Raw genomic sequence first — 14,457 nt, forward strand, 5'->3', positions numbered from 1 at the left:
TGTGGGAAGGCATTTTCACGTCATGTATTTACTCTTTGTTTTAGTCATTTTTAATAATATTTTTTCTCTTCTTGCAGTTCATTTATGTTGAGGCTCTCTGCTTGTCCATCATTGATATGTACCCCACAGTCCTGCGCAGGGGATATAGACGGGAGATACTCATCCTAATTATTTCTATAATGTGTTTCCTATTTGGTCTGCTCATGGTTGCTCAGGTAATTCACATATTAAAGTCAGTCTTCATTTAGACTCCCTACTTTTCAGGTTTCCTCTCATGCTGCACCTCTCCTTTTGAATTTTGCATACCTTCATGGTGCAGCTAGTTTCTGGGACTCTCCACATGTCCAGACTTCCTTACATGTTGTGCTTATTCCCTGAGGTTTCCCATATCTTCAAGTTTCCTATCATGCTGCAACCATTTTCTAGAATGCTGAATACTCCAGTCAGGGGCGTAGCTTAAGGCTCATGGGCCCTGGTGCAAGAGTTCAGCTTGGGCCCCCCTTCCCTCAGTACTTTGTGGCAAGGGACAGGGAAACACATAGCCTTCGTGCCACCTGAGGCAAAGATTGAAACAGCACCCCCTCAATCCAAGACCTAACCCGTTCCCTTCAGCCAGAGGTGTAACTTGACCAGCATGTACTTTCCATAATACCAGTGTCCTCTTATATGGCACAAGGGTCTTTGGGCCCCCTCAGGCTCCTGGGCCCAGTAGCAACTGCTACCTCTGAACCCCCTATAGCTACGCCCCTGACTCCAGTGTTTCCTCATATGCTGAAACTATTCTCTGTAACTCTTCATATTTCACTTGACTTGCACGGAGGCTTAGTGGTTAGCACTGGTGCCTTGCAGCGCTGGAGTCCTATGTTTGGATCTGACCATGGACGACATCTGCATGGAGTTTGTATGTTCTCCCCGTGTTTGCGTGGGTTTCCTCCGGGTACTCCGGTTTCCTCCCACACTTCAAAGAAACACTAATAGAGAACTTAGATTGCAATGACAATGTCTGTAAAGAGCTGCTATATAAGTGAGTAAAATAAATAAAGTGTCCAAAATATGTCCCTGCAAAGTTTAGACTGGCTCCTTTTCCTATGAGTACAACACTAGCTAGGAAAGGAAGGTTTAACCAACCTCCTACAAGGGGATGGAAGGGAAAGTAATGAATTGTAACCACCAATGATACAACCTTTAATGTCTTGCAGGGAGGGATATATGTATTCCAGCTCTTTGACTACTTTGCTTCCAGTGGCATCTGCCTTCTTTTTGTTGGCATATCTGAATGTGTTTGCATAGGATGGGTGTATGGTGAGTATGAATACTACCCAGGCACCACTATTGTGAGTATCACACATGCAAACATGTGGATGTACAAAGGAATCTTGGTGATTCTTCAGAAAACATAAGCCCAAATGGAAAGGCAAGTCCTGGTTGCTTCAGTGAGTTCACGCACTGATATTTTGACATCACATTGTATAGGATCTGTCCTTGGACCACCCTACACACCTGATGGCCTCTTTCCATGCAGGCTGGTCTCATGCAATGACATCTCTGTAATTGAGGGAGTCACTAAACTTCAGTGATAAGACCCACATACATGAGCCACCACCTCTGCTATTTGTGGCTGGGTTGAAGTGGAATCTGGATCCAGTAGGTGATATGCAGGTCCTCACTATTTTTCTTCCTGCCTTAATCCAGGTTTGTCTCTGGAGCGCCAATGTTATTTTTTTTTTAAGCAGAGAATATCCAATTTTGGTTGGAATTCATCTCTAGTGTATTAATTTAGTTCTTTATTCAATGTTGGACTACCAGTGGATGCTCTGTTGGGCCTAACCTCTGATATCATAGTTGGCCGGAAAGGTCTAGGACAAAAAAAAATTAGAGCTGCCTTTGGAGTCACTTTCCTTTATTGCTGATGTGGTGATTGGTCCCCGAGAATAACTTCCTCTGGTAGGCCGAAGGAGCTCCAGTTCAACCTACTCATGTTATTGTCTTTTACTAGTTCTCTTCTCTTATTTCGCACAGGGGCAAATCGCTTCTATGACAACATCGAGGATATGATTGGGTATCGCCCATGGCCGATAATGAAGATATGCTGGGTGGCCGTGACCCCGGCGGTATGCTTGGTAAGAGCTCCTATCTTATAGTCTCCATTTGTGATTGCAATGTTATCCTAGACAGTTCAGACACCCAAGAAAAAGCCCCCCTTTAACTGTGAGGTTGGAGGGCTTGCCTTTCCCCTGGACATGTATGCATCCACCAAAACAAAATCAGCAGGAAGCAGATGGCTGAAGACACAAGCCAAGCATGGAGACTGTAATACAGGCCTAAAGATTAGAGGACACAGGAAGGAAAGCAGAACTACAGTATCATAGGAATGGGCAAGTATGAAGGACAACAGGACTAAGGTATGGGTCTGCAGCATTGAAGGGGTATCAACATTATATGTCATGAATGTGTGATAGATCTGGGTCCTATTGCATCTACTTTGCCGTAACCTGTGAGATGAAGAAACAGTGTACCTCTCTGTGCTATGCTTTTTCCAGAACTCCAATTCACTAATATGTGAGTTACAGAAACAGCCTGGCACAATCCACTAGGCTGTTTACGCAGTGCCGACCACCTCTGGCTGTCACATACAGATGGGACGCAGTTGGGAAACTCTGTTCTAGTGATAGGTGCAAGTCCCGGAGTTACCTGTGGCTTTGCCATAAATGTCTGTATTATCCCTTTAAAACAGTGCCGGGGTTGAACTATAACCATAAGGTTGTATTTCCAGTCCATGCACATGAGGTTAGATGCAGTACTGCTGCATAATCACTGCACAGTGTACAGAGCTTTCTGCTTCCAGTTCTGTACTCTGTATAGTTTCCGCCGCTGTGGCTGCCCCAATCATCTGAGATAAGGATTGGTACAAATAACACCCTGCCCCTAAAACTAAGTTATGGCATCCATGCTCACCGCTCCTCAGGCCCAATTATGCTTTGAGAGGCCTACAGGGAATTCACTCCCAAGTGGGATAGTCAAGGCAACCTTCTTTTTTTTTGGTTTGTTACACGTATCCATGCTGCCTTACACCTGATACATAGCTTAAAAAACTGGCCCTCTTAACTGAGCATTGAATGTCACTGTTATTTTTGCCGAGTATGGCAGTATTATTAGGACACCATTCAGTCTCTGTATAACTCTATTATTTGACCACTTATGGTGTATTATTTTGTACATTGTATGAGACACTTCACTGTTTGTTTCTCTTTCTCTATAGGCAACATTCCTCTTCTCAGTAATCAAATACATTCCCTTGAGGTACAATAACGTCTATCTATACCCACCGTGGGGTTACGCCATCGGTTGGCTCATGTCCATCTCGTCCATGATCTGTATCCCTCTATATGCAATCTATATAGTCCTCAGGACTCAAGGATCTCTGATGGAGGTAGAGTGTAACCATGAGACATTACTTAGTGAATGTATTTACTATGATTCAAACTCTGCCCATTCCTCAACCATTGGCAGGCACGTAAATCACCCATCTCCAGTTATTTTACTTCAGAGGAAATTTAGGGGCTGGGCTACACTGATACAGTAACTGCCCGGTATCTAAAAGTCTTCCAGTTTGCAATGTGCTATGATGTCAACTCACTGCAATGGAAAATAACATTGATTTGTGCTGGAATTGGATCAAGTATGATGTCTACATTCAGACACAATTTGTGGTAGCAGTTGTCACATCTGAATTGGATTACTCACTGTATGTAGGTATGCAAGTTGAAGAGGCAAAATATTGCTATGGACTAGCAAGATACACTATTTGGACAACAGTATTGGGACACCTACACGTTATACCTACTATAACATCCCATGTTATGAAATCCGATTCCAAATTCCTAGACATATGGAGTTTATCCCCCCTTTGCAGCTAAAACAGTCCCTACTCTTCTGGACAGGCTTTCCATAAGATTTTGGAGTCTGTGGGAATATTTCCCCTTTATCCAGAATAGCATTTGTGAGGTCAGACAATGATGTTGGATTTGAGGACTCTATCTATCTAAAAAGGAAAAACTGGCAGCACAAGACAAAAAAGCAAAAAGAGCAAAAAGTAAGAGGTGAAAGCCCAAAGGGACAAGACAATCGCCCAGAAATACAAAAGATGAAAACAGGCAGCACTCTCAAGTAGAAAAAAATCTACAGTTTATTCACCCATGCATGATAGGAGTTGTAGTTTTACAGCAGCTGGAGGGCCGCAGGTTGAGCATGCCTGCCATACATGATTGTGATGACATATTTGTCCAAAATCAACAGTGATATAAATGTATAATACAGTTAATCATTCTCATTAAAATAACAAATGACACCTGTATCCCTAGTGTGTATATAGTGAATGTCCTAAGATGATTAAGGAGGAGGGGACTCACCAAAGGCACAACAACCATCAAAGAACCGCACCATAGGAGGCGTTCCATAAGGGGAACTGCGCATGACAATTGTGACAGAGGAAGCGGAGAAGCCGTAGTGTCCACCACGCATGCGTGACATGCGCACTGCGCACCAGAGTCATCATTCAGCCATGATGTATAAGGGCAGAGGGAGAATCACCCATGCACAGGCACAGTGGGTTCCATTCACCCTCAGCCACCATTTTTGTTGTTGGAAATATTAATAAGGAAGTGGACAAACGTCCAAATAAATGAAGATAAAATCTAAAGTGACCCATCAGATTAGATTCTTAACAATGAGAAAGCAGGGTTCTCCTGCCATATTTCGAAAATATAAAATGGCCAGTACATGCACTATTAAGGTACCAACTACAGAGTGTGGGCATAGGGAGCATCTATCACATAACGTGACAGTCGCACCCTCGCTCCTGAGAAGACACCAGAGTCACACTCACAGACAGTGGGAGGACTCCCCTTATAGCTCCCCATAAACCACTATAATTCGATAACCCATGTATGTGCGTTAGAGGCCAATGATGTCATAAATAAGGAAAGTAATATACTAAAAGTAAAAAATAAAAAAATTATAAATCTGGTTCCTCGGAAAATAAAAATAAATCATATGAATCATATAATACGAAAAAATATAAAAAGTTGCAAAAGGTTGTTGTCCCGTCGGGTCATCAGTCTCATTCATCTATCAGACAAGACACTGAGCAGAGGAAAGTTTTTATAGTGTCTTGTCTGATAGATGAATGGGATTGACGACCAGACGAGGCAACAACCTTTTGCAACCTTTTAGTATTTTTTCATATTATATGATTTATATTATTTTTTATATATTTTTGTATATGTATTTTTGCACAGTGTCTTTGATTGTTACTTTGAGGAACCGGATTTATTATTATTTTTCAATTTTAGTATATTACTTTCCTTATTTATGACATCATTGGCCTCTAACGCATGTACATGGGTTATAGAATTAGAGTGGTTTATGGGGAGCTATAAGGTGAGTCCTCCCACGGTCTGTGAGTGTGACTGTATTATGAATTTATATCACTGTTGATTTTGGGCATATTTATTCACAATCATGTATGGTACTATACAGGGAGTGCAGAATTATTAGGCAAGTTGTATTTTTGAGGATTCATTTTATTATTGAACAACAACCATGTTCTCAATGAACCCAAAAAACTCATTAATATCAAAGCTGAATATTTTTGGAAGTAGTTTTTAGTTTGTTTTTAGTTTTAGCTATTTTAGGGGGATATCTGTGTGTGCAGGTGACTATTACTGTGCATAATTATTAGGCAACTTAACAAAAAACAAATATATACCCATTTCAATTATTTATTTTTACCAGTGAAACCAATATAACATCTCAACATTCACAAATATACATTTCTGACATTCAAAAACAAAACAAAAACAAATCAGTGACCAATATAGCCACCTTTCTTTGCAAGGACACTCAAAAGCCTGCCATCCATGGATTCTGTCAGTGTTTTGATCTGTTCACCATCAACATTGCGTGCAGCAGCAACCACAGCCTCCCAGACACTGTTCAGAGAGGTGTACTGTTTTCCCTCCTTGTAAATCTCACATTTGATGATGGACCACAGGTTCTCAATGGGGTTCATATCAGGTGAACAAGGAGGCCATGTCATTAGATTTTCTTCTTTTATACCCTTTCTTGCCAGCCACGCTGTGGAGTACTTGGACGCGTGTGATGGAGCATTGTCCTGCATGAAAATCATGTTTTTCTTGAAGGATGCAGACTTCTTCCTGTACCACTGCTTGAAGAAGGTGTCTTCCAGAAACTGGCAGTAGGACTGAGAGTTGAGCTTGACTCCATCCTCAACCCGAAAAGGCCCCACAAGCTCATCATTGATGATACCAGCCCAAACCAGTACTCCACCTCCACCTTGCTGGCGTCTGAGTCGGACTGGAGCTCTCTGCCCTTTACCAATCCAGCCACGGGCCCATCCATCTGGCCCATCAAGACTCACTCTCATTTCATCAGTCCATAAAACCTTAGAAAAATCAGTCTTGAGATATTTCTTGGCCCAGTCTTGACGTTTCAGCTTGTGTGTCTTGTTCAGTGGTGGTCGTCTTTCAGCCTTTCTTACCTTGGCCATGTCTCTGAGTATTGCACACCTTGTGCTTTTGGGCACTCCAGTGATGTTGCAGCTCTGAAATATGGCCAAACTGGTGGCAAGTGGCATCTTGGCAGCTGCACGCTTGACTTTTCTCAGTTCATGGGCAGTTATTTTGCGCCTTGGTTTTTCCACACGCTTCTTGCGACCCTGTTGACTATTTTGAATGAAACGCTTGATTGTTCGATGATCACGCTTCAGAAGCTTTGCAATTTTAAGAGTGCTGCATCCCTCTGCAAGATATCTCACTATTTTTGACTTTTCTGAGCCTGTCAAGTCCTTCTTTTGACCCATTTTGCCAAAGAAAAGGAAGTTGCGTAATAATTATGCACACCTAATATAGGGTGTTGATGTCATTAGACCACACCCCTTCTCATTACAGAGATGCACATCACCTAATATGCTTAATTGGTAGTAGGCTTTCGAGCCTATACAGCTTGGAGTAAGACAACATGCATAAAGAGGATGATGTGGTCAAAATACTCATTTGCCTAATAATTCTGCACGCAGTGTATGGTATAATCATGTCTATTGATGTATTTAATTGCACCATGAAAGCACTTTAATATATATTTTTGAGTACCGTATATTTTCACTTATTAATTGTTTATGAGATGCACTTGCACTTTATGTATATCGGTGTATATATATATGCTATGTTCACTGTCACTTGTTGCTTGAGAAAGGCTCCAGTATAGAGCCAAAACGTTGCTTCCTGCATGGGTGAATAAACAGTTGATTTTTTTTCTACTTGAGAGTGCTGCCTGTTTTCAATCTTTTGGATTTCTGGGCGATTGTCTTGTCTCTTTGGGCTTGCACCTCTTTCTTTTTGCTCTTTTTGCTTTTTTGTCTTGTACTGCCAGTTGTCCCTTTTTAGATAGATAGAGTCCTCAAATCCAACATCATTGTCTGACCTCACAAATGCTATTCTGGATAAAGGGGAAATATTCCCACAGGCTCCAAAATCTTGTGGAAAGCCTTTTCTGTCTCTATCTATCTATCTATCTATCTATCTATCTATCTATCTATCTATCTATCTATCATCTCATACAATACCTATCACATAAATGTCTGATGTAGATAGCGATAGATAGATACACAGACAGACAATATACACAAGCACATAAACTCAACATTTGCAGTCTTATCTGGACAGGGGCCCCTTTGCAGGATGTCAGGTCAGTGGAGAAGGGGAAGGGGGGAAGTCCGTAACTGATGGGCAGGAGGGAGGACTGCTGCTGCTGGACATGGTGTCTAGAAGTGCTCTTCCCAATGGCAGGGTTGACTTTTCCGATCTGTCTCAGCACTCTGCCTCCATCCTCCTCCTGTCGGTCCCGACATTTCTCCTATCTAATGCAGCAGCGTGTTATCACAGCGAAGTAAGGAGGGGGATGCAGGATCCAAACCAAGATCCTGTATGCAAGTATGAGGTACCTGCAGGTTCTACAGACCTCTAGCTTTCTGACTTAGGAGACAGGAAGAGGAAGCAAGGGAGCAGAGAGCAGCAGATGGGGAAATGTCTGCTGCTGCTCTAACTATGCCCACTCAGAATCTAAGTTTAGGAGGCTAGGGGGTACACATTACTGCTCACCCTATGGAGATAAAAGCTTCCACATACCCCATTCACCTCACTGTAGCTGCAGTCATGAGCAGGGGACTCCTCCAGGGCGGTCTCCACACTGACCTCCGAGACGCCGCCTCCTCCCGGCTCAGTCCTGCTCACTGCCCCTCTTCCCCTTCCCCTGTGCTGCTTCCACTTTCCTGGACCTGTACCTGGAATTAGGTGCTTTTCCCTTCACACTGATGGAAACGCTCAGTGATGCTGCAATTTAACTGACAGACCGGCCCTGCATCTAATGAAACAAGATGAGACCATCTCTGAAGCTGACAACATACCAGAATCTACAGAGGGAGTAAATTCTGGCCCCTTATCTGAAAAAACTACCCAACCCCAGAGACTGACTGATCCTGAGCTGGTGCAGACTGAGCGCCCAGAGCCTGCTTATCGAATACTCACTTCAGAAGACTGTCTGATCTCTTCCCAGACTTCACCTCCATGGAGGAGAAAGAGAAAATATCCATTAGCCGCGGTGGCACAATATGTCAGTGCATGCCATTCCCCACCCCAACCCAGTTATTTACCACTTTGACAATGCAAACATGCATTTAGTCCTGCTAATAAAGCTCATTTGAATTTGATATGAGATATATAGATAAACAGAGAGAGACAAATACTGAGAAAGGCCCAAGATGGCAGGCTGAAATGTTTTATTGACACATGGGTGAATACATTTGACATATTTCAGAGACTTTGAAGTGTTACCAGATTTTTTTATCTCACAATTTAGGATTTGAGCTGTACCCCTTTATCTGCATCGGCAATTTTTTCTTCATTGTTGCTTTAATTTTGCAGTTGGATAGACAGGTGGAGGTATATCAGCTTGACTCTAATTTCTTGTGTTTTCTCTTCTGCAGAGACTACGTCAAGTTGTCACCCCAGCAAAGGATCTTCCTCAGCCCGAAGCATGTTCCCATGTGCCGAGTAAATGTTTCCATGTGTTCAAGGCCTGGTGTTCCAACTGTATGAGACAGACACCTGTGTCATATGATGTTAGCTGTGAGACACCCACAAAGATCACTCACCTATAATTTTCTGGGAAACATAAGGAGTTGGAGAAGTTAATCTTCTTGCAAGACAGGATAATACAGCGTGCAGCTATATTCCTAGTGCTCCATTACTTGGAAAAATGTGTCCAAAACTCCTTCTAGGGAATGCTTAAAAGGGTTGTCCAGTTGCAACAAGAAAAAAACGTACAGTTGTCATTGACAAATACTATAAAATAATAAAAGCTATATTACCTACCTATTAGATCCGCTAAAGACAGTATTTGGCTGCAGCATTGGATGTTATTGCTTCAGCCAGGTAAACAAAGCACTGGCCTGGAGAACCAGTGGCGTCTCTAGCTTTCAAATTTTGGGGGGGCACACTGGGGGCCAGGACAAAAGTAGGGGGGGGGGGGGCAGCTATAACAACGATACATTTACACAAGTACGCTTAGAAATGCTGCGATACTTTACCCAATACCTAAAACCGCAACAGGGAAGAAAAGTCCTGCTGTCTGTGGTTTAAAAAATAAAATAAAATCACTCAGATTTCAACATGTCCTAGCTGCCTGTGGATGACACTTTTATAGGGAGGGGGATCTGTGGATGACACTGCTATGGGGGGGATCTGTGGATGACACATACTGTATATAGCATCTTATGCTATATGTGTCATCCACAGATCCACCCCATGACAGTGTCATCCCCATTTCCCCCTCCATAACAGTGTCATCCACAGATCCCCCTCCTCGCCTCTCACAGGAGTGTACATTTGACATTTCTAAACTGTAATCCATATCCTGCAGTAACTTTAACTTTAAATCAGGATTAAGCGGCCGCTCATCTCTACTAGTACCTTAACCTTACACCACTCGGCTAGCTTCGGTAACATGGCCAGGCTACAGCCTACAGGTACTGCCTGTTAGTTGTTACCGAGCGAGTGCTGATTTTTGCAGGTCAGAGGATACGGATTACAATTTAGAAGAAATGTACACTCATGTGAGCGGTCCAGACCAGTGGCGGATCCAGAGCCTGGTATCGAGAGGGGCACTTCCAGATTATTTTCTGTCCGCCGCCACAGAACAAGGGTGCTTATAGAACAGACTACACAGTGTAGAGGTATACTGTACATTGTGTGGCAGAGTGTAGAGGTATACTGTACATTGTGTGGCACAGTGCAGAGGTATACTGTACATTGTGTAACACAGTGTAGAGGTATACTGTATATTGTGTGGCACAGTGTAGAGGTATACTGTACATTGTGTGGCACAGTGTAGAGGTATACTGTATATTGTGTGGCACAGTGTAGAGGTATACTGTACATTGTGTGGCACAGTGTAGAGGTATACTGTACATTGTGTGGCACAGTGTAGAGGTATACTGTACATTGTGTGGCACAGTGTAGAGGTATACTGTATATTGTGTGGCACAGTGTAGAGGTATACTGTACATTGTGTAACACAGTGTAGAGGTATACTGTACATTGTGTGGCACAGTGTAGAGGTATATTGTACATTGTGTGGCACAGTGTAGAGGTATACTGTACATTGTGTGGCACAGTGTAGAGGTATACTGTACATTGTGTGGCACAGTGTATGCTATATGTGTATAACATAAACATATTTCACATGAAAACTTACAATTACTTGGCTTGACCCTTGGGGATCTCGGACACCACTTCAACACTTTGGCCGGGGGCTCGGCGGAGCTGATGTTGTGTTTTATCCTAATGAGAAAGAATTCATAATAAGGATTTGGAGAAGGGGCAGAGGGATAGCAGAGCAGGGAGAGGCTGGTGCTGCTACTAGGGGGTCATACCATGGGGGAGTAATACAGCCCACCATAATGCCCCCCCCAGTAGAAATAATTCTCCTTATAATGTGACAATGCAAAAAATACCCCCTTGTAATGCCCCCAGTTGAGCTAATGTCCCCCATAATGTGCCAGTATAAAATACCCCTATATAGTGCCCCCAGTAAATGCCCCATAATGCTCCTCTCCCCCCTTCCTCCTAGTGCCCCCCATAATGTACCAGTATAAAATGCCCCAAATATCGTGCCCCAGTAGATGCCCTCAGTGTCCCCCATAATTTGCAAGTATAAAATACCCCTTCTTAGTGCCCCCCGTAGATGACTCCATAGTACTCCTCTCCCCCCTTCCCCATAGTACCCACCATAATGTGTCCCAGTATAAAATGCTACTGTATAGAGCCCCCATATAAAATACCCCTTCTTTGTGGCCTCAGTAGATGCCCCTATAGTGCCCACCAATAATGTGCCAGTAATAAGTGCCCTCAATAACGTGCCAGTAATAAGTGCCCCCAATAATGTGCCAGTAATAAGTGCCCCCAATAACATGCCAGTAATAAGTGCCCCCCCATCACGTGCCAGTAACAAGAGCCCCCCATTACGTGCCAGTAACAAGAGCCCCCCATCACGTGCCAGTAACAAGAGCCCCCCATCACGTGCCAGTAACAAGAGCCCCCCAATGTGCCAGTAATAAGAGCCCAGATCCCCATCATGTGCCAGTAATAAGAGCCCCCCCAATGTTCCAGTAACAAGAGCCCCCCATCATGTGCCAGTAACAAGAGCCCCCCATCATGTGCCAGTAACAAGAGCCCCCCATCATGTGCCAGTAATAAGCCCCCCATCACGTGCCAGTAATAAGCCCCCTTATCACGTGCCAGTAATAAGCCCCCTTATCACGTGCCAGTAATAAGCCCCCCATCATGTGCCAGTAATAAGCCCCCCATCATGTGCCAGTAATAAGCCCCCCATCATGTGCCAGTATTGTAATAAGCCCCCCACCATGTGCCAGTAATAAGCCCCCCATCATGTGCCAGTAATAAGCCCCCCCATCATGTGCCAGTAATAAGCCATCCCAATGTGCCAGTAACAAGAGCCCCCCTAATGTGCCTGTAAAACTATTGTAAAAAACAAACAAAAAACACTTATACTTACCTCCATGTCAGCGATGCGATGCAGGCCTCTTCCGGCCTGTGTCCTGCGCTGTATGGCTCAGGTGGCGCGATGACGTCATGCAGCCTATCAGAGGAAGGGGAAGGGACACGCCTCTCCCTCCCCTGCCCCGCCGCAGCACAGGCAGATGACTATGGAGATGAGCGCAATGGAAGCGCTCATCACACTGCGGCGGCTCACTTGCGGGGGGCATTTTAGTTGGGGGGGCACAGCGTGATGTAGCCCCCCTGGCGACGCCACTGTGGAGAACCAGAGCAGCAGTGCTAATCCTATAGGTAAGTAACTCCTTTTTATTTTTCAAATTTCTCACAATTGTCCATTTATATGTTGAAACCAGAAAACACCTTCAAACCTTCAGAAAGGGGCAGACAGGACATAGACCCTACAGGGAAATTACCCGGTCAGCCGATGCCTAGGGGGCCACAGAAGCCATCCTCGCGTCTGCTGGCCAGGTACTGTACATAATGTTCTGATGATCTCAGCATTAATGCTAGGAGCATCAGGTACTTCTTCACCTGGCCAGCAGGCACTGGTGTCCTCCTGAATACAGCTGTATCACCGTCCTCAGAATGTGACAGTAGTTTATGCAGCATTGTGGTGTTTAGTTTTGCTGGGGGGGTATTTTGTGCTACACTACGGTATTGTTGGTCCCACCTACTTCTGTTGTCTCTGCTTACTTGTGGCTTGTGTTGGTCATGCCAACTTATGTTGTGTCATCTTCTGTCAATTTGGATTCACCTACAATTTGGGGCCACTTTTATTTTTTATTTTTCCAGGGCCACTTTAAGTTCCCAGTGCCCCCCCCCCCCCCCCCCCCCTTCAGACGTCATATGTAATTGGCCTGCTTTTAACATTATGTTGTTTTGAGGTCCAAAATTCTGTGCTTATTCATTTCGCAAGATATCCTTTTAGTGATCACAGTTCTGCCTTTTTGATACGGAGCTCCAAATCCCCTGCATTGACATAGATTTAGATAACAATGAACATAGTCTGCAACTGCCACTAGAGGGAGTCCAGTTGCCTGCAGTATGCTCATCAGCACCCCTTAGTGGTAGCTGCAAGCAGGCAGAATTTTATTATGTATCTCTGACTATGCAGGGAATTTGGAGCTCTGGTTCAGAAAAAAATTAGTTCCAACCTCCATAAAGATACATTAAAGAGGACCTTTCATGGTTTTTATTTATTCTAGATAAATACCTTTTTTTTTTACAATCGTAAAAAAAAAAAAGACATACAGTGCATAATATCTGGCAGCAAGTACAACATTGCATTGATACAGCTTATAACTTCATGCAGCTTCGATAATGGCAATTTAGAAAGCGGGCCAGCGATATTACCTACTTTGCCCACATTTTACACTGTCATAAAGAGAAAAAGGAACAAATTGACTAACACCCAACCCCAACCCAAAGAACCTTCCCACCCATCCCTCCATCCCAAGTTTCCTTTTTGCCAGGCCCAACCATACCAGTTTAGGGCCAGTGTGCCCAGATTTGGGCCCATTTCATTTTTTGTTGAAGTGTCTGACTTGCAAGTTTTTCAAAACTTTTAACTTTCCCTACCAGATTTTAACACTCTTGGAAGTCAGGTTGAAGCTAGCAACAAAGTTTTAAGCCAGAAAAATGTCCACCTTACCGGGCGTCTGCTGTGAGTTGGGGGGAAAAAAACTGCACAAGCAGAGACACATCAAAGGGGGGTCAAGTGGCAGATCTTAGGGTAAGCTCCTCATACACTCGGTTCCAAAAACACTGGATTAATGGGCATGCCCACTGCAGGACTGCTATAATTATGAGAAAGTATAGTCACTACATAAGGATCCACCACATAATAGCACAGTGGAGACTTTTATATCCAGTCTAATTTGTAGCTATAAAATCAAGGCTTCATTCTTAAAGGGTTTCGGTCATGAGAAATAACGTTATGTAGCTGACTGACATTGCCGATGGGCTAATGTCAGCAGTACATAACAGTATGCTTTATAACTCCCTGCCTGCCGTTCTCTTAAAATAAAGACTTTTAAAATGTGCTAATAAGCCTCGAGGTGCTATTAGGGCATTGCTTCAGCACCTAGAGGCTCGGTCTACGCACCCTTTGGCACGCCCAGGTCCAGTTGATTAACTTTTGAGTTCTCCTTAGTGTCGTGTAAATCCTGCACGCCTGTGCCGTCCAGTTTAGTATTCGGCGCAGGCGCAGTGAGTGAAGGACACGCTCCTGCTGCCGGCTTCCTCACTGCACCTGCGCCGAAGGAAGGAAGCCGGCAGCAGGAGCGCGTCCTTCACTCACTGCGCC

At 43.9% G+C, this 14,457-nt stretch overlaps 1 protein-coding gene across 2 annotated transcripts in view; it reads left to right on the top strand.

Annotated features, from left to right (window-relative positions):
* The window catches only part of LOC121004217 (sodium- and chloride-dependent betaine transporter-like), a 140,276-nt gene extending 130,862 nt beyond the window's left edge, over positions 1–9,414 (top strand). For both annotated transcript variants that reach the window (XM_040436389.1, XM_040436393.1), the window contains exons 11-15: positions 78–215; positions 1,200–1,302; positions 2,020–2,120; positions 3,260–3,430; positions 9,062–9,414. In XM_040436389.1, the coding sequence (XP_040292323.1) occupies positions 78–215; positions 1,200–1,302; positions 2,020–2,120; positions 3,260–3,430; positions 9,062–9,235 (687 nt within the window). In that variant the 3' untranslated portion in view covers positions 9,236–9,414. The remainder of the gene's footprint in view (positions 1–77; positions 216–1,199; positions 1,303–2,019; positions 2,121–3,259; positions 3,431–9,061) is intronic.
* Positions 9,415–14,457: the final 5,043 nt, after the last annotated feature.

This window comes from Bufo bufo, chromosome 1 (assembly GCF_905171765.1).
Source record: "Bufo bufo chromosome 1, aBufBuf1.1, whole genome shotgun sequence".
Taxonomy (NCBI): domain Eukaryota; kingdom Metazoa; phylum Chordata; class Amphibia; order Anura; family Bufonidae; genus Bufo; species Bufo bufo.